General features: G+C 43.5%; 1 protein-coding gene across 3 annotated transcripts in view; it reads left to right on the top strand.

Annotated features, from left to right (window-relative positions):
- The window catches only part of LOC138741584 (mitogen-activated protein kinase kinase kinase 5), a 202,778-nt gene that overhangs the window by 87,014 nt on the left and 95,424 nt on the right, over positions 1-20,340 (top strand). For all 3 annotated transcript variants that reach the window (XM_069895866.1, XM_069895865.1, XM_069895867.1), the window contains exons 13-17: positions 236-331; positions 7,641-7,725; positions 8,792-8,925; positions 11,690-11,817; positions 17,629-17,765. In XM_069895866.1, the coding sequence (XP_069751967.1) occupies positions 236-331; positions 7,641-7,725; positions 8,792-8,925; positions 11,690-11,817; positions 17,629-17,765 (580 nt within the window). The remainder of the gene's footprint in view (positions 1-235; positions 332-7,640; positions 7,726-8,791; positions 8,926-11,689; positions 11,818-17,628; positions 17,766-20,340) is intronic.

The raw sequence follows: 20,340 nt of genomic DNA, 5'->3' as shown, positions 1-20,340 counted from the left end.
CATCTTCATCCTATCAGTATTTTGATGCAGAATTAAAGGGTTGATGTTGAACATGCAAGGGGAGAAGATGGTCATTATTTGATTTCTTCTGGAGCCCAAGAAGAGTGAATGCCTAATAAGTTGTCAACCTGAAACCACTAGAATGTCCCAGCCTTCCTTCAGGCTGACTTGCATGGTGGTAGTTGAGATAATCTGCCAGTACAGTTCAAGAGCTGTGATATCTCTTCTTTTCCAGTGTCTCAAAGTGCAATGAGCGTTGTTGTTTCCTGTACGTCTTGCACAACTCGGATGACTTTCAGCTCTACTTTCCAACAGAACTGCATTGCAAAAGGTAAAATTGACTGTCATCTTCCCTGGTCTACCCTCAGCTCCTCCTCCTGCTGGTCTGTGCATTGAAGCACAGATCAAACACAACCCTTCTTTTCCTTTCATACTTCTTCCCATCCCTCCATGTGTCTAGGACATTTGGGCACTCACATTTTGGCATTGTCAATTTGGCACCAGACATTTTGGTGCCCACAATCTGCCACCGGACATTTTGCCACCCACAATTTGGCACCAGACATTTTGCCGCCCACAATTTTGCACCAGACATTTTGCCACCCACAGTTTAGTGCTGGACATTTTGGTACTAACAGTAAGGCTACCACAATCTATTCACTTATTATATTTTCTATGAAGTGAGGAGTGGCACTACAGGCTATTGTACGGGACCCTGCACTGGGACAGCAGCTGTCTCTCTACCACATTCTGCCGACCAACACAGTGCTACAGACACGGGAGGCTTACCCGCACTTGGTGGTAAGTGGTGGCAGCAGGCGGTGGGAGGGAACCTGTTGCCGAGCCCTTTCAGGGTAGCAGAGGCAGGTTGTCCCGGGGCTAGGGATCAGACACCGATCCCCTCATGATCCCTGATCACTCTCTGCTCCCAGTCCTCCTCTGCTGCCTGCTCCCCTCCATTCCAACTGTCAAAAAACAATTTTAATCAATGCTTAATATTTATTATATTTAGTGAAAGTTATAATAAATTAACGTCCTCGCCAAATGCGCGCACCAAAATGTCTGAGGGGCTACAAAAGTCTTGTTTTATTGGCCAAAAACATCTGGTGCCAAATTGTGTATATCAATATGTCCAGTTCCGTCCCTCCACACATTTTATGACAATAACTAACTTTAGTCTTCAGTGTATAATTGGAAAAAAATTGTCTTAGCTAATAATTGCAGTGAAACAAATAAGCTTACAATAAGTGTAGAGAAACACCAAGTGAAACTCAAAAGTTGCAAAAAGTTGTAGTAAAAATACAAAAATGCTGGAAGGTCTCAGCAGGTCTTGCAAAGTCCATAGATCATCTGTCTGCTTTTTGCTCATACCTTCGATTAGGCCCAAAATGTTCACCTTATATCTTCATCTCCTATGGGTGCTGTGTGATCTGCTGAGTTCCTCCAGGATTTTTGTGTTTTTGTTAGTTTCTCTTCAGTTATTAGCTGGAACACAATTTCTTCCAATTAAGCACTGGGAAGAAGTGAACCTCACTGCAAACTTGTTTTTCCAGTTGAAGTGCAAATATCTATAGGAAATTCTAAATAAAATTCAGTACTGTTCATTAGGACAGTCAGCAGCTGTGGGGAGAGAGAAAGAGAGAATCAAAGTTAACATTTGAGGCCAATGTGTCTATCAGAATGATGCTGAGTATTGCCAGTGTTTTCTGCTTTTTATTAAACCAATCTGTTCACGTTCATTACTCTAGGGAACTTATGAAACAATATATTTTCCATCACCAAATTTGCCTGCGGGTATCTCCATAAAGATGCCATCTGGTTCTGATCCTGCTTTACTTCTGGATTACTGTTTCAACACTCTGGGCCTCAACCCACCAGAAACATCAGGCCATTTTGAACTGCACGATCAGCATTCTATCTCCCAAATGGAGCAAAAGTCACCTTCACTCCACTGTCCCACTCCAGTGGTCCTGAATTACTCTACTTGTGTCTGACCTTGATTCTTCGACCAGATTTCAGATGCCTTCACTAAGCCAATAACTGGTTGTTTGAACTATTTTGACCGTATTTTTTTTTGTCAATGAATAAGCCTCTTCATGAGTGTGTGGCACCCAAGATGTGAATTAAATTGGAAGAGTAGAAGAAATAAAAAAACTAGAGGACATGGTGAAAGGGGAAATGTTTTAAGGGAACATTAGGGTGAACTTCTTCACACAGTGGAGTGTGGAACGAGCTGACAGCTGAAGTGGTGAATGGGGGCTCAATTTTGACACTTAAAAAAATTTTAGACAGGCACGTAGATGGGTGGGAATGGGCAGCTATGGTCTGGGTGCAGGTCTATGGGAATAGGCAGACTGTGGGAATTATTCAGCACAGACTGGAAGAGCTGAAGAGCCTGTTTCTGGGCTGTCGTGTTCTATAATTTACAACTTGATATGTGTGGTGTTCTAGATTTCAATAGATCGTTGCCAATAAAAGGAACAACCATTTATCAGCAAGCAGCTTTCATTTTATCACCATTCAGAAATATCTCAGGCATTTGACAATTAACTAGGTTGTTGCTTGTTGCAAAAGATCACACTGCTGCCTGTAGTCCATCTGCAGCACTGCAGCTGAAACTGTAGTTGTAAACGGAGGATGAATCATGGAACAGGGGAAGATCTTATTACTCCTTGGTAAAGTTTCATCCTTCAGTTTGAACTTGTCTGATCTGAGTCTCCATTCTCTCTCTTTTGTTCTCTTACCCACCACTAGTGTAGTAATCTCAGTATTGAAGGCACATCTTTTCGATGCAAAGAGTGCCAGATCTCTAATATTCTTTGTGGGGGGAAAAAAAAACAAGCCTCTGATCTGTTAGTGGGTGCTGGTTGCTTTTATTTCTGACAGGACAGTGAGAATCTCAAAGAAATGCCACAGATGTCTTTGTTTACAGGAGGGCAGGGTTCCAAGATGTCAGAGGCACGTATTAGGAGATGACGGCAGGGGGGGCCTGCACTGCCTACTGAGCATCAGTGAACTGACAGAGTTGGTCACTTCATGTCAGAGCTGCACTAGCTGTAGGCATCCTGAAAAACTGCAGCATTCAGTTCGGCAGAGAGATCACAAGAATCGCAAAAGGTACATGCCCAGCAGGTAATTAAGAAGGTAAATGTGAGGTTGACCTTTACTGCTACAGTTTTCAAATTTAAGAGCAGGGAGGATCTGCTGCAACTGTACAAGGTACTGGTGGGGCCGCACCTGGAGCACTGCGTGCATTTCTGGTCTCGTTAGGTGAGAAAGGATGTACCTGTCAATTCTGGAAATAAGGGGGGGGTTAACTGATGAGGGGATATAGAGTATCTGGGACTGTGATCATTAGTGTTTAGAAGGATGGGAGGACCTTATTGATCATGGCTGATCTGGCCTTGGGAGAGAATTCCACAGGTCCACTACTCTCTCTCGAAGAAGCAGTTTTTCTTCATTTCTGTTGTAAATCTACTCTCTTGAATCTTGAGTTTATTTCCATGGTCTAGCCTTACCTGATTTCCCTGTTTCTGTCTTGTCTATTCCTTTCATAACTGTGTACCTTTATATAAGATCTCCCCTCCTACTTCTAAACCCCAGGGAGTACAGTCCCAGGCTACTCGATCTTTCTCAGAATCTAACACCCCCACTTCTGGAATCAACCTGGAGGCATTACCTCCAGAGATGGAACATCTTTTCTCACGTGAGGGGACCAGAACTGCACACAGTTCTCTAGGTGCAGCCTTACCAGTAGCATGTACCTCAATCCCTCTTGCACCATAGGCCAACATCCCATTTGCCTTTTTGATTACCTGCTGGACCTGCAAATCAACCTTTTGCGATTTATGTACAAGTTCTCATTGCACAATAGCACGCTTCAATCTTTTGCCACTTAAATAGCCATCAAGCAACCCTTTTATTACCAACTAAATTTAAGATGAGAATTTTATTTTTTAATTGTCTGAAATTTTCCATCCTGTTCACTGTGATGGCCAAGGTGTATACTGAATAATATCCTATAACCACTTATGTTTGTCGTGCCTGAGGCAGACCTAAATGTGTGATATTTTTGTGAATTAGCAGTATGACATATAACTATTCTTTAAACAGTGTCTTCATTGTTGAGGTCTTTCATGGCTTGGTTCAGCATCATGCTGAAGAAGATTGAAAAGAGGCTTGGTGCGAGAACGCTGCCTTGCTTCACCCCATTGTTAATGGAGAAGGGTTCAGAGAGCACATTGCTGTATCTGACCCGACCTTGTTGGTTTTCGTGCAGTTGGATATCCATGTTGAGGAACTTTGGGGGGCATCCTAGGCGCTCTAGTATTTTCCAAAGCCCTTTCCTACTCACGGTGTCGAAGGCTTTGGTGAGGTCAACAAAGGTGATGTAGAGTCCTTTGTTTTGTTTACATCCGGTACCGCACGGATGGCAGTCTCTTCAATCTGAGGCGCCTGCAAGCTCACACCAAGACACAAGTGCAACTTGTCTGTGAACTACTCTTTGCAGACGATGCCGCTTTAGTTGCTCATTCAGAGCCAGCTCTTCAGCGCTTGACGTCCAGTTTTGTGGAAACTGCCAAAATGTTTGGCCTGGAAGTCAGCCTGAAGAAAACCTCCATCAGCCAGCTCTCCACCATGACTACCAGCACCCCTACATCTCCATCGGGCACACAAAACTCAAATCGGTCAACCAGTTTACCTATCTCGGCTGCACCATTTCATCGGATGCAAGGATCGACAACGAAATAGACAACAGACTCGCCAAGGCAAATAGCGCCTTTGGAAGACTACACAAAAGAGTCTGGAAAAACAACCAACTGAAAAACCTCACAAAGATTAACGTATACAGAGCCGTTGTCATACCCACGCTCCTGTTTGGCTCCGAATCATGGGTCCTCTACCGGCATCACCTACGGCTCCTAGAACGCTTCCACCAGCGTTGTCTCCGCTCCATCCTCAACATTCATTGGAGCGACTTCATCTCCAACATCGAAGTACTCGGGATGGCAGAGACTGACAGCATCGAATCCACGCTGCTGAAGATCCAATTGCGCTGGGTAGGTCACGTCTCCAGAATGGAGGACCATCGCCTTCCCAAGATCGTGTTATATGGCGAGCTCTCCACTGGCCACTGAGACAGAGGTGCACCAAAGAAGAGATACAAGGACTGCCTAAAGAAATCTCTTGGTGCCTGCCACATTGACCACCGCCAGTGGGCTGATATCGCCTCCAACCGTGCATCTTGGCACCTCACAGTTCGGCGGGCAGCAACCTCCTTTGCGGAAGACCGCAGAGCCCACCTCACTGACAAAAGACAAAGGAGGAAAAATCCAACACCCAACCCCAACCAACCAATTTCCCCTTGCAACCGCTGCAACCGTGTCTGCCTGTCCCGCATCGGACTTGTCAGCCACAAACGAGCCTGCAGCTGACGTGGACGTTACCCCTCCATAAATCTTCGTCCGTGAAGCCAAGCCAAAGAAAAAGAAAGAAAAAATTCTTTAAACACTTCCAATAATTGTCCTTGTCGCGGTTAATCCCCAGTAACCTCTATGATTTACGGCTGCTCCAGGGGACGCATGCAGAGGCATCCAGAGATGCTTCCAGATCTTCATCTTGGTGGAAAATTCCCTTTGGCCTTCCCAAAACTTGTTGGTCTTCCAGCACCCTGGATGTCAGTGAAGGAATGCTGTAATGCTGTCAACTGGCACATTCCAGATTGCAGGAGTACACGCTGAAGGATGCACAGAGGCTTGGTGCAGCCAACGTGAGGGCGCAGTGGGGAGGGATGATATTCTAGAGTCCTCCCATTACCAGGCATTGAGGGGCCTGCCCCTCAAACAATGGGAGTGGGAGGGAAGTAACTACAAAGGACCACAGCAGTGACAATGGTGCTAAATAGAGAACGGTTATATCAATGTACAGTGTAGAAAATATGGATATGATGCTAAGAATATGAAAAGACTCCAAACTCTTTTCTTTTTAAATAATTTATATTGAATAAGTTTATTTTTAGGACCACTGCTGCTTCAATACATGGCTCTCATCACTGAGCTGGAATCCTGCACTGGGGGCACCTCTTTTGATGCTGATGACCTTGCGTTGATGTGAACCAGTAGAAGCTAGAGGGAGGGGGGTCTTATCAGGTCAGGCAGCATGACACCCTGACCCACTGAGCCCCTCCAGCTTCTCTTTGTTCACTCAAAGTTCCAGCATCTGCAGTTTTGAAAGTGTGGCCTCCTCTACGTCGGTGAGACCAAACACCGATGGAGTGACCATTTCCCATAAAATCTAACCCTGAGCTTCCTGTAGCCCCACCCCCCTAACATTGTAACTCCCCCATTTGTTCCTACAGTGACACGTCTGTCCTTGGTCTCCTCCATTGTCGGCGAGACATTCGAGGTAAACTTGAGGAACAACACATCATATTCCTTCTAACAGTCTTAAACTAATGACATAAACATTGATTTCTCTAATGTTACTGTAGGTAACCCTCACCCACATCTCATTTCACTGTTAATATCTCTTCTTTATCTACCATTGTACAAGAATGATGAGTTGCATGTAGAAATGCGGTGCAGTAGCTAATGGACTGGTGCAGAGCCAAGAACCTGCATTGGAATGTTAATAAAACCAAAGAGATGGTTATCGACTTTAGGAGGGCCCGGTGAGGATCTCTCTCCACTGACCATTGACAGCTCTATCATTGATGTCGTCAAGAGCATCAAGTTCCTTGGTATGTACTTAGCAGAGAAACTCACCTTGTCCCTCAACACAAACTCCATAGCCAAGAAAGCCCAGCAGTACCTCTACTACCTGTAAAAGCTGCATCTTCCACCCTCCATCATCACTGCATTCTACAGAGGATGTATTGAGACCATCCTATGCAACTGTATCTCTACCTGGTTTGGAAACTGTACCACCTCAGACTGTTAAATCCTGCAGAGGTTAGTGGAGTCCGTGGAGAAGATCATTTGGGTCTCTCTTCCTACCGTGACGGACATCTACAAGCACACGATGCATTTGGAAGACGAATAACATTGTGAAAGACTTCTCACATCCCTCATGTAAACTTTTCTTCCTTCTGCCATCTGGAAGGAGGTACTATAGCGCTCGGGTCAACACGTCCAGATTGTGCAACAGTTTTTCCCCCAAGCCATCGGGCTCCTCAATTCCAAAAACTAGGATATCATGGAGTTTTATTGCATTACGACTAATATTTAACTCCTATTTATGTAAATCTGCTTCATGGTCCTGGAGAAACGCTCTCTTGTCTTTACTGTGTATTGCATTAGTAGTTATGGTATGAATGACAAACAAAGATGACGACTAATTTTTGGTTCTCTCTCATCTTCTTACCCTTCTCCCCTTCCTAATGATCTCTACTTCCATCTGTCTTTCCACCTCGCACACTTTCTGTCTTATATTCTATCACCTCCCCAAGCTTCTTTCCCCCTTTATTGCACCTATTCTGATAGTCTTGTAAAAGGTCCTGACCCAGACTGTTGGGTGACCATTTCCATCTATGGACACTGTCTGATCTGCTGAGTTCCTCCAGCAATTCTTTGTTTGCTCAAGATTCCAGCATGTGTAGTCTTTGTGTTTCCCTGTGTTGACATGTGTTTGTTCTCTGCCAGATTCTGTGAGTTACTGAATTCTTTCACGGAGGTACCCAAGTTGACCACAGATGATCGGGTGAGACTGACAGAAGAGCCATTAGAGGTGAATGAGACATAGTGGCCACATAATGCACTTCAATGCCTTATAGAATGATCAGGGATTTGTGCTGTCAATATTTTAAGACTTTTAAGTTAGAAATCATTTGTACAGTTCAGAGTTCCACCATGAGAATGGAGCAAAAACAATGGTAATTTAGGGGTGGATAACAATTTTAGTAGATAGTCCACAGGAAAACATGATAACAAGCCGCTGGAAGCTGAGCTAAGGAGTTGGGTTTTCGGGCACATTAATTGAGGGGAGAGAGGCAGAGAGGTGATATCTTGTCAGCAGTCACTGACACCTGGGAATCGATCTCGGAAGCTCCTATAAGGAATTGTATGGCTCATGGTGGGCAGGTCTGCTCAGAAGGTGAAGAGAAGGGGATGTGTGATAGAAGTGGAGGGTGGCAATGAAATCCCAGTAGAACACCATAACTTTGAACACAGCTGATGGAAGTGGACAAATAATGAACCTGCTTCAGTGGTGTTGGAAAAGGTTTAGTTCTTTCATTTGTGGCTATGTGTTTAAGTTCCATTTCAGAGACAAGCATCTACAGTTCAGGTCACCTGACTTCAGAAAGGATAAACTGATTGTGGAGGTTCACCAGGTTGACTTCAGAGATGAGAGTGTGTAAACTCAGCTAATTCTCCAACGCAGAACTGAAAGCTTGAGTGACAGAAGTGTTGTCTTTCAGACGAGGTATTAAATTGAGACCCACTCTACTGGTCAAAACAAATCCCATGCCACTGCTTTGAAAGAGAGAAGGTGAATTCTCTCTAATGACACTAATGTTTATCTCATAAGTGGAGTCACTGAAAACATTATCAGATATTGCAGATCTACTTGGCTCTAAAATTAAAAGCAATCCTGTCTGCAGAGGACATGAAACTTTGATTGGACTGAAGTTGAGGTATATAGTTTTGGCTGCAGGAAGACTTTATCCCACTTTGCTGCTCTGGGATTTTGCTATGTCAGGAATGACGGCTGTTATCCCACAGAGGTACTTCGTTGGCTGCACAGTGGTTGTGAAAGACTGCATGTAAATGAGCCTTTTCTGCTTCCTGCACAGTTCAGCTATGAATACATGGAGAACGGAGAACGTCTGATCCTCGGGAAGGGCACGTACGGTGTGGTGTATGCAGGCCGCGACCTCAGCAACCAAGTCCGCATTGCAATCAAAGAGATTCCAGAAAGGGACAACAGGTGATTGCCAACACCATTGCCTTGGCACTGGGGCAGCCAGGCACTTCAATCCAAGAACAAGTTGCATTTGGATAGCACCTTTAATGTCATTACCCACTCCACAATGTTTGCAGCATTCTTTGGAAACAAATTCCGACTCTATAAGGAAAGAATGGGTGGCAGGTGAGAGGTGGATGGGCAGAGGCTCAGTGGGAAGTAGGTTGAATTAAGTATTAGAAAGATGAACAGAGATTTAGTGTAGGGATGGCAAAACTGAGGTTAGTGTAATGGTTAGTGCACTGCTATTTCAGCACCAGCGGGCCTGGGTCCAAATCCACCACTGTATGTAAGGAGTTTGTAGGTTCTCCCCATGTCCATATGGATTTCCAATGGTTTCCTCTCATGTCCCAAAGACTTAGAAGATTAATAACGATGTATTTGGGCGGCACAGGCTCATGGGCCAGAAGGGCCTGTTACCATGCTGTATCTCCACATTTAAAAAAAATAGGGTAGATTAGAGGAAGCCCAAGATCTCAATGTCTGGGCAACTGGAAGAATTCCTGGAGATAAGGAGATGAAGTGTTGAGGTGGGATGGACATTTCAATGGAGAACTTCTAACATGTGGCTTGGATTAATGACATAACAGATGGAACTTTGGAGAAGGAAGGAATGTTGGTGAAGGGGCCGTAGTTTGAGGGGACATTGAATTGTGGATGACCTTTATTTGTGAGCAACATAGAAGGTGCTGGGTAGATGGTTCCTGGGGTGGCAAATTATCCTTTGAGGAGAGATGTAGCAGGCTGGGGCCATACAAATAACAGAAGAAGAACGAAAGTTCATGGAGTCATACGGCACACAAACCAGGCCACTACATCCACGTCTTCTGTATCTTACTCTGCTGTGCTAATTTAAGTGGCTGTCTAAATACCTCTTGAATGTAGTAGGTGTATCTTTTTCTCCTACCTCCTTTGAGAGCTCAGTCCAGGAATTAACTACTCTTCATAAAAGGAAAAACATAACCCTCAAAAAACCCTTTAAATTTCTTGTTTCATCTTTAAACTTATGCCTTCTTGTTTTTGATACCCCTACCATGGGAAAGGAAGTTTGATTATCTACCCCATCCATGCCTGTCATAACTTCCACCATCAACCCTCAACCTCCTTCACTTCAGGGAAAACAAGGCCACTATATCTAATTCCCTCTTTATAAAAGTCCTCCAATCCAGACAGTATCCTGATGAATCTCCTCTAGACTTTTTCCAGTGCAACCACATCCTTCCTACAGCATGGTGACCAGAACTGCTCATAATGCTCCAATGGCGGCCTTACCCAGGTCTTGTAAAGTTGCAACATAGTGTTCCAATTCCTGATATTTTTGCCCTGACCTATAAAAGCAACCATGCGGGCACGTCTTTTTCACTACTTTCAGGAGATGATGGACTTGGACCCATTGGTCTCTCTGTTCATCAGTATTCCCCAGTCCCAATTATTGCATGTGTTCTACCCCTATTTGACTTCCAAAAATACATCAATCTTCTCTAGTCAGGACATCATTGTCAGGAAAGAGAAGGAGCTGATTATTGACTTCAGGATAAGGGAGGTGGGTGACACATGTCCCTGTCTACCTCAAATATGCTAAGGTGGAGATTGTGGAGGAGTGACTACTACTGACACCCTGTCCTATTCTAAGCATGTTGACTCCACGGCCAAGAAAGCTCACCAATGACTCAGAAGCTTAAGGAAATTCAACATGTCCTCAACGCCTCGTACCCAATTTTATAGATATACTATTGCAACTATCCTGTCCTGATGAATCCTGATGAACTGCTCTTGTCAAGACCACAAGAAACTACAGAGAGTTGTGAACACACCTCAGGCCATTGCTTAAACCAACCTCCTCTCTATTGACTTCAACTATGGAAAGGGGTCTTAAAGTTAAGGTCTTCATTTGCCGACACAAAAAGTTGCCAAATTGTTAAAACGCCCATCCCTTTCCACACTCTCTTCTCCCCCTCCCATCAGGTGAAAGAAACACAAGCTTCAAAACACAAGCCTCCAGATTCAAGGACAGTTCCAGCTATTATTTGACTTTTGAATGGACCACCTATTGTAAAAACCTGATGCCTTAACTGTGCTTTTCTGTATATCCTGCACTCTGTCTGAGCTACACGATACCCTGCACTCTGACTTGAGGTAATACTACACCCTGCACTTTGTTTAATTATTTGCTTTTCACTGTATCTTGGTACACCTGGCAATAAGCAATTCAATTCGGCTTCAGTGCTGTTCCTGTTAACTCTCTGTTAAAGGACATGGATTATTTTACTCATCAGCATCTGCCCGTAATTTACTTTCACCAGGTCCTCTCTTAAGCCTTTCCCCAATTTAAGACCTTAACTTAAGGACAAACCTTATTCCCATTCCATAACTACTTAGAAACTTACAGAATTTTGGTCACTGTATCCAAAGTGCTGCTCGGCCAATTTCCACCATTTACTGTGCAAGTCCTACCCTGGTTTGTCCTCCCAACGTGCAAAACCTTACATGTGTCCATATTAAATACAATCTGTCATTTTGCAGCCCATTTTTCCAGCTGGTTCAGATCCCGCTACAAGCTTTGAAGGCCTTTTTCACTGCCTATGACACCCCCAATCTTAGAGGATTTGCTGATCCAATTTACCACATTATGAAGTAATAGATTCTGCCTCTTGCATTGTCACCGTACACTCCTGGGTCCATTCTTGTCCTCCTTTTAAGTCTTGACTCTCTCCTACTGCCTTCTCAGATACTCACAACCTCTTCATGAAGAAATTGCTCTTCACAAGCGCTTGAAGCACCGGAATATTGTCCAGTACCTGGGATCGGTCAGTCAAGACGGCTTCATCAAAATTTTCATGGAGGAGGTCCCAGGAGGTGAGTTCTGCTTTCAGAAAGAAGCTCTTTGGGATACAATGTGTGAATAATTTAGCATGCACCACGTGAAAGCATCACGTTGCAGGTTATTATGTATCTCTGCTTCTTCAAATTCCACCACAGAAGATTCTGAGCCTTATAGCAGAGTCTGTGGAAAGACATTTATTTCCATGATTGGACAATTACTCTGTTTTGACTCCCAAATGCTGGGTTAGCCATTCAACCACTTTTTGCTCCCCCAAAAAAGATACTTGCAAAGCACAAAAGTGCTTGAGAAAGTCAAGATTCTTTTATTGTCATGTAATAGTGCAAAACACGTAATATTACATAAAATTGTCTTCTGCCTTCCAGAAGGCCGACAAAGAGTGGCCATTAGTACCATCCAGTGATCCTTAGAGTATGAGAGAAAGAGAAGTGAAAGAGAGTCCTTTTAAAGTCGTCCATTGATTCATCTCCAGTACTCCCACAGTGTCTGCAGCTCCACAGACTCCATTTCAAACCATAACATAATAACATATATAACATAACATAACAATTACAGCACGGAAACAGGCCATTAGGCCCTTCTAGTCCGCACCGAACCAAACACCCCTCTCTAGTCCCACCTCTCTGCACAATGCCCATAACCCTCCATCTTCTTCTCATCCATATACCTGTCCAACCTTTTCTTAAATAATACAATTGACTCTGCCACCACTATTTCTCCCGGAAGCTCATTCCACACGGCTACCACTCTCTGAGTAAAGAAGTTCCCCCTCATGTTACCTCTAAACCTCTGCCCCTTAATTCTTAACTCATGTCCTCTTGTTTTAATCTTTCCTCCTCTTAACGGAAATAGTCTATCCACATCCACTCTGTCTATCCCTTTCATAATCTTGAATACTTCTATCAAATCCCCTCTCAACCTTCTACGCTCCAAAGAATAAAGACCTAATCTGTCCAATCTCTCCCTATACTCTAGATGCTTAAACCCAGGTAACATTCTGGTAAACCTTCTCTGCACTCTCTCCACTCTGTTTATATCCTTCCTATAATTAGGCGACCAGAACTGCACACAGAACTCCAAATGAGGCCGCACCAACGTCTAATACAATCTCAACATCACCTCCCAACTCCTATATTCCATGCAATGATTGATAAAGGCCAGCATACTAAAAGCCTTCTTCACCACCCTATTCATGTGAGTTTCTACCTTCAGGGAACGATGTACCGTTACTCCTAAATCTTTCTGCTCTTCTGTATTCATCATTGCTCTCCCATTTACCACGTATGTCCTGTTCTGATTCTTCTTACCAAAATGAAGCACCTCACACTTATCAGCATTAAATTCCATCTGCCATTTTTCAGCCCACTTTTCTAAGCAGCCCAAATCCCTCTGCAATCCTTGAAAACCTTCTTCATTATCCACTATTCCACCTATCTTAGTATCGTCTGCATATTTACTAATCCAATTTACCACCCCATATATACATCATTAATGTATATAACGAACAACAATGGGCCCAATACAGATCCTTGAGGCACACCACTGGTCACCGGCCTCCAACCTGACAGACAATTATCCACTATCACTCTCTGGCCTCTCCCTTTCAGCCAATGTTCAATCCATTTGACTATCTCAAAATTTATACCTAAAGACTGCACCTTCTTAACTAACCTTCCATGTGGTACCTTATCGAAGGCCTTACTGAAGTCCATATAGACAACATCCACTGCGCTACCCTCATCCACATTCCTAGTCACCTCTTCAAAAAATTCAATCAGATTGGTCAAACATGACCTTCCTCCCACAAATCCATGTTGAATGCTCCTGATCAGACCCTGTCTATCCAGATGTTTATAAGTACTATCTCTAAGAATTTTCTCCATTAATTTACCTACCACAGACGTCAAACTTACAGGCCGATAGTTGCCAGGCTTCCTCCTTGAACCCTTTTTAAATAACGGAACCACATGCGCAATGCGCCAATCCTCCGGCACTATCCCCATATCTAATGACATTTGGAAAATTACCACCAGAGCCTCTGCTATTTCCTCCTTCACTTCTCTCAATGTCCTGGGGAAGATCCCGTCTGGTCCCGGAGACTTATCCACCTTTATATTCTTCAAAAGCCCTAAAACTACATCTTTTGTAATCTCTATATTCCACATATTTACCCAATTTGCTTTTTTTTATCTCACATCTCTCACTATCCTTCTCCTTAGTGAATACCGAAGAAAAGAAACTGTTCAATATCTCCCCCATTTCTCTAGGCTCCACACACAGTTTTCTGCTCTGATTCTCTAAGGGACCAATTTTGTCTCTAGCTTTCCTTTTACCATTAACATATTTGTAGAACTCTTTTGGATTAGTTTTCACCCTGCTTGCCATAGTTTCCTCGTACCTTCTTTTAGCTTTCCTAATTCCTCTCTTAAGATTCCTCTTACATTCAATGTATCTTTCAAACATCTCCTTAACTCCATGCTTCTTATATCTAATGTATGCCTCCCTTTTTCTTCAAACCAAGTTTCCAATATTCCTTGAAAACCACGGCTCTCTCCAACCTTTTGCCCCTCCTTTTAACCTAACAGGAACATAAAGCTTTTGCACTCTCAAAATCTGATCTTTAAAAGACTTCCATCTCTCTACTACATCCTGCCCATAAAACAAATTGTCCCAATGCACACCCTGCAAGTCCTTTCGCATCTCCTCAAATCTAGCTTTTCCCCAATCAAAAACCTCAACCCTTGGCCCTGACTTCTCTCTTTCCATAATGACATTGAAGCTGATGGCATTATGATCACTGGACCCGAAGTGCTCGCCAACACTAACCTCCGTCACTTGACCCATCCCATTTGCCAATAGTAGATCTAACACTGCTCCTTCTCTGGTCGGCACCTCTACATATTGTTGTAAAAAACTATCTTGCCCACATTTCACAAACTCTAACCCATCCAGTCCTTTCACAGAATGTGTTTCCCAATCTATATGTGGAAAATTAAAATCTCCCATAATTACAACCCTGTGCTTATCACAAATATCTACTATCTCCCTACAGATTTGCTCCTCTAGGTCTCGGTTCCCTCCGGGTGGTCTATAATACACCCCAACAAGTGTAACCTCTCCTTTCCTACTCCTCAGTTCCACCCAAATAGCCTCCGTGGATGTGCCCTCTAATCTATCCTTCCTAGGCACCGCTGTAATATTTTCCCTGACAAGCAATGCAACCCCACCTCCTCTTGCCCCTCCGACTCTATCACACCTAAAACAACGAAACCCAGGGATATTCAGCTGCCAATCACATCCCTCCTGCAACCATGTCTCACTAATTGCTACCACATCAGTAACCCGAGCTCCAGATCCAAATCTCCTGCATGATCAGGAAGCCTTCAGTGCCCAAGGCACTTTGGGAGCCCTTCTTGCCCTCAACACCCTCTTGAATTCCAGCTCTGATACCTGGTTCCCATAAGTCAGTCTCTAACAGCCCACACGAGTCCTCGACTGCAAGTCACCCACAGCCTATGCTGTGGTCACTATCCTGTGTGACCTGCTAAATTTCTCCATTGCTTTTGTGTATTGATTACAATCACAGCGTCGACAGACTTTCCTGTGTAACTCAAGATTTCATTTATTGTCGTACATGAAATTCTTTCCTTTATTTGCTCTGCAAAGGCAAAGATTTTCCAACTGAATCAGAACCATTAAAAAACCAAGAAAGAAAAGTAAAGGAGAATGTCCCTTTAGAAGCATCAAGATGCCATGAATCTTGCTGCCTTCGGTGCCCCCGTGACTTTCATAGTTACATAGCCAGTTGTTCTGCAGTAAAGCCGAGTTTGCATCCAGGTCACATCTCCCTGACCACTGGTTCCAAACCTCTGAATCATTGCCCGAAGTCCTGCTTGCCATTGCACCTTCATGAATCCTGGTCCGATTCCTGGTCCCCAAATGACAGTCGTCTGTGGCCTGGTGTGAGGCCTTTGGCTGCTGAACCCCGAGCTGGAGTCTGCAACATCAGGATATAACTCTTTCCATATGATAACCCTTTCATTTCCAGAATTATCCTTGTGAACCTCCTCTGAACCCTCTCCTACATCAACACATCCTTTCTTAAGTGAGGAGCCCAAATTTGCCCACAATGCTCCTTAACAGCACATCCCTGTTTTTGAATTCTATTCTTCTGGAAATGAATGCCAGGTTCCAAGTGCTTGGCTGAACCCAAGCCAGAGCCTGCCACAGCAGTCTCCTTTACCTGTTGGTGCTGCATTCAGTAATCTGAGACACCAACAGGCGTCTGTGAACCTTGAGTCCTCAGGCACAGCTCTGGCTGATGTGGTCCGCAGCTGAAGGGTCCTTCTCTGACTGCTCATCAGTTTCTCCTTCCAGGTGGGGAATGTCTTCTCACTCCGATCCGCTGATTTCCCTGCTCCCACAACCCTCCAATCAGTCACATTTGGGATATATATATATATATATATCTTTTTTTCTTTGGCTTGGCTTCGCGGACGAAGATTTATGGAGGGGGTAAAAGTCCACGTCAGCTGCAGGCTCGTTTGTGGCTGACAAGTCCGATGCGGGACAGGCAGACACGGTTGCACATTGAAACAGAGAGCTGGTAATCGAGTTCTTAGAACAGGATTGTGGCTCTTTTCAGAAGATCATGTGCACGTGTACCCCTTACTTCCAGCATGACATTTCTTGTGAATATGTAGTTGAGTTTTGGGGTATATTATATTTTATATTATATAGAAAAATATTTTAAAAGAGATAGATTGTGGGGGTTTAGTGTAGGACACTTCGCAAACAGACATTAACATTTCACAAAAAGACATCTCATTTGAAATGCAAGAGCTACGCATAAGCAGAGACTTCATGTCCGTGGTGACTTTGCAGAAACTTTGAAAATTGTCAATGGAGACTTCATAACTAGGTGTTAATTGGACTGGTGCTGTGGACTATTGTCTTTAAAGCAACATATGGCGAGGCTCAGGAAACTGACTCCAGTGCCATCAATCTGTCTGGTTGCAGTTTGCTGTTCTAAGAGGGGTCATGTAGTTTTGCAAGCAGAGAGAGAGAGAAAAGTTCAAACAGGATTTCTCTTTTAGAGAGAGAGAAAAAGAGCGCACTGAGTTCTGCAGTAGCATTTAAGGCTGCAACATCACAAGCTGGCAGGCTTGTTGAAAATCCCATTTTGAAGACTGGTTGTGAGCTCTGAGTTCAGTCTGTTCAAAACCCTTGTAGTCCTTGTAAGGACTGGCTAGAGTGTTTCTCCTGAAATAAGGGAAACAAGAGGAACTCTGGTGACCTGAAAGAAGAGATTATCATTTGGAAAACCCATGAAAGTGAGATTGGACTGTGGATCAAAGAACTTTCCTGAGCATATACACATTGCATACACGTGCACTTAGAATTAGAAGGGAGTTAAGTTAATAGTAATACGTTAAAGATTGACTCTGTTTTCATGTTTAAAGACAATTAAAAGGAACTTTTGTTTAAGTAACCATTTGTCTTGGTGAATTTCTGTTGCTGCTGGGTTTTGGAATCCTCTGTGCCTGTAAGTAAGGGGTGTGTGTGTGTGTTCGTTCGTTCCAGCGTATATGATGGTTGTGTGTGTGTGTGTGTGCTCTTTTGTTGAACCAAGTTTCCTTGGATGTGTAATTTCCCACCTGAGTTTGCCCATAACCTGTGATCTTCCAGAACTTCGTGCCAGATCTGTGTCCTTATGTTTCACCTTTTAATCGCATTGTGCAGACTCTCTGTCACCCACATTCTGTCGTCTTTCTCTTTGGGTATGTGATGAGACACTGATGGAGCCCATGACACTTTGTCCACAGGGAGCCTCTCTGCTCTGCTGCACTCCAAGTGGGGCCCACTTAAAGACAACGAGGCCACCATCGTTTTCTACACGAGGCAGATTCTGGAAGGACTGAAATATCTGCATGAGAATCAGATTGTGCACAGAGACATTAAGGTAATGGAGGCAATTGGAATGTGGGGGAATGGGGCAGAGTCCTTAAAGGAGCCATCACTCAAATTCAAGATAATTATCAGTTGACTGTACATGTGTAATCAGACAAGATAGTGTTTCTTCGGACCACATATATGCAATTAATACACAGGATATAATAATCATGTATCACAAAAATTTAGAAAATAAATATGTATAAATATTTTAAAATAATGTGCTCATTTCATTTATAAGAAATGCAAGGTTACAGAATACCGTTCATTAATTTCATGGCTTGGAAGAAGAAGCTCTTTCCCAGCCTGACAGTCATAATTTTGATGCTCCTGTACTTCCCCCTTTCTGATGCTAGTGGGTCAGAGATACTGTGTGCTGAATGGTCTGAATCTTCGATAATTCTTTGAGCAATACTTCAACAACGCTCCCAGTGAATATCATCAATAGAATAAAGGGAGACTCTTTTAGTGATCCTCTGTATTGACTTCTGGTCCGATGCTTTGCAGCTACTATACCATGCAACAATGCAGCCAGACAAGACACTGTCAAATGTGCTCCTGTAAAATGGTGCCAAGATGGGGGCCAGTAGCCTTGCTCTCCTCAACCTCCTTAGAAACTGTAGGCGCTGCTGTGCCTTCCTAACTAGTGATGAGGTGATGTGGGTCCAGGATAGGTCGTCCTTAATATGCAAACTAAGTGACTTCATCCTCACCTCAGCATACTGCTGACTGAAGGTGATGTTGGTGTCACTAAAGGAGAAAGGATCTTCCTACAAGTATGATTATAATATAAGACATAGGAGCAGAAATTGGGAACAATTTAATTGCTGATCCATTTTCCCACTCAGCCCCACTGCCTGGCCTTCTCCCCAGAACCTTTGTTGCCCTGGCTAATCAAGAACCTATCAATCTTTCCCTTAAATACACCCAATGAATTGGCCTCCGCAACTAGGCGTGGCAACAAATTGCATAGATTCACCACTCTCTGGCTAAAGAAATTTCTCTGCATCTCTGTCCTTAGTGACACCCTTTAATCCTGAAGTTATGCCCTCTTGACCTGGACTCTCCCACCATGGGGAGCAACCTTTTCATGTCTACTCTGTCCATGCCTTTCAACATTTGAAATGTTTCAATGAGGTCCCCCTCATTTTTCTAAATTCCAAGCAGTGCAGGCCAACAGCCATCAGGCCCTCCTCATATGATAACCCTTTCATTCCTGGAATTGTCCTTGTGAACCTTCCCTAAACCCTCACCAATGTCAGCACATCCTTTCTTAAATGAAGAGCCCAAAATTGCTCACAATAATTGCTCCTGAGGTCTCACCAATGCCTTATAAAACTTCAACATCAGATCTCTGCTCTATTCCTCTTGAAATGAATGCCAGCATTGCATTTGACTTTTTCACCACTGACTAAAAATGCAAGATTACCTTCAGGTTATCCTGCCTGAGGACTCCCATTTTATTTTTCAACCAAAATGCATGACGGTTCACTTTCCAACATTGTATTTCATTTGCCACTTCTCCAAATCTGTCTAAGTCCTTCTACAGCCTTCTAGTTTTCTTAACACTATCTGCTCCTCCAACTACCTTTGTATCATCTGAAAACTTTGCCACAAAGCCATTCATTCCATAATCTAAATCATTAACAAACATAAAAAGAAGTGGCCCCAAAATCAACCTCTGTGGAACACCACTAACTACTGGCAATCAGTAGTATAATGCTTGTCGATCAACTCCAACATCTTCCCAACCACTGACATCAGGCTAACCTGTCGATAATTTCCTTTCTGCTGCCTCACTCCCTTCTTAAATAGTGGGGTGCCAACTGGAGACCAAATGAGCTCAGAGGTACTGGCTGGGAATGGCAAAAGTTCCATGAGTTATTGATAGAAGAGCAGATAATAAAGTTATTGTCCCAGAGCTTGCAGTCAGGTGTGAGACACCCTTGACCAATGTGATGATCTTGTACACTGACATTGACCAATTCTCAGAACTTTGACACTGTCATCTCCCTAATGGGAGGTTGCTGCAAAGTGCTGGATCACACCAGGGTATTCAGACCAGCTCAGAGAGAGGAGCAGAGAAAACCTGGCCAACAAAAATGCTGACCAGGATTAAGAAGAAAGAAAATGACCGTATTACAGTTTTTTAAATGATTAACAATTTTAACAGAACAGAAAATCACATAAAGGATTGTAAAAACAAAAAACAGATGTTTTTTTTTAAAAAGCAAGTAAGCTCTTTGGCAGCCATTCCTATCCCTTCAGATGAGTGGAGATGCTGTCCATTCCAAATCCACAGATCACAGAGTGTTGGGGAGAATTTTCCAATGTAATGGTGGGAAAATTACTGCAACCTTGCACTTTTCTACTAGACTGTAAGAGGACTCCAGTGTCACAGTGCAGTCAGGCAAACCTTGGGGAGCAATGTCAGGACAACTGGAACTTCCTCATTCACACATGAGAGTCAGAAACATTATGGCACTCACAGCACACTTCACATTTGTTTTGTAAAAACTTTGGATGTTTGACTATAACATCCAGGCTATTAGCTGCCAAAATAACAAAGTCACAAGCCTTTTAAG

Source organism: Narcine bancroftii, chromosome 8, assembly GCF_036971445.1.
Source record: "Narcine bancroftii isolate sNarBan1 chromosome 8, sNarBan1.hap1, whole genome shotgun sequence".
NCBI lineage: Eukaryota > Metazoa > Chordata > Chondrichthyes > Torpediniformes > Narcinidae > Narcine > Narcine bancroftii.
Note: the sequence above shows the minus strand (reverse complement) of the source record. Positions and strands in the feature narration are given on the sequence as shown.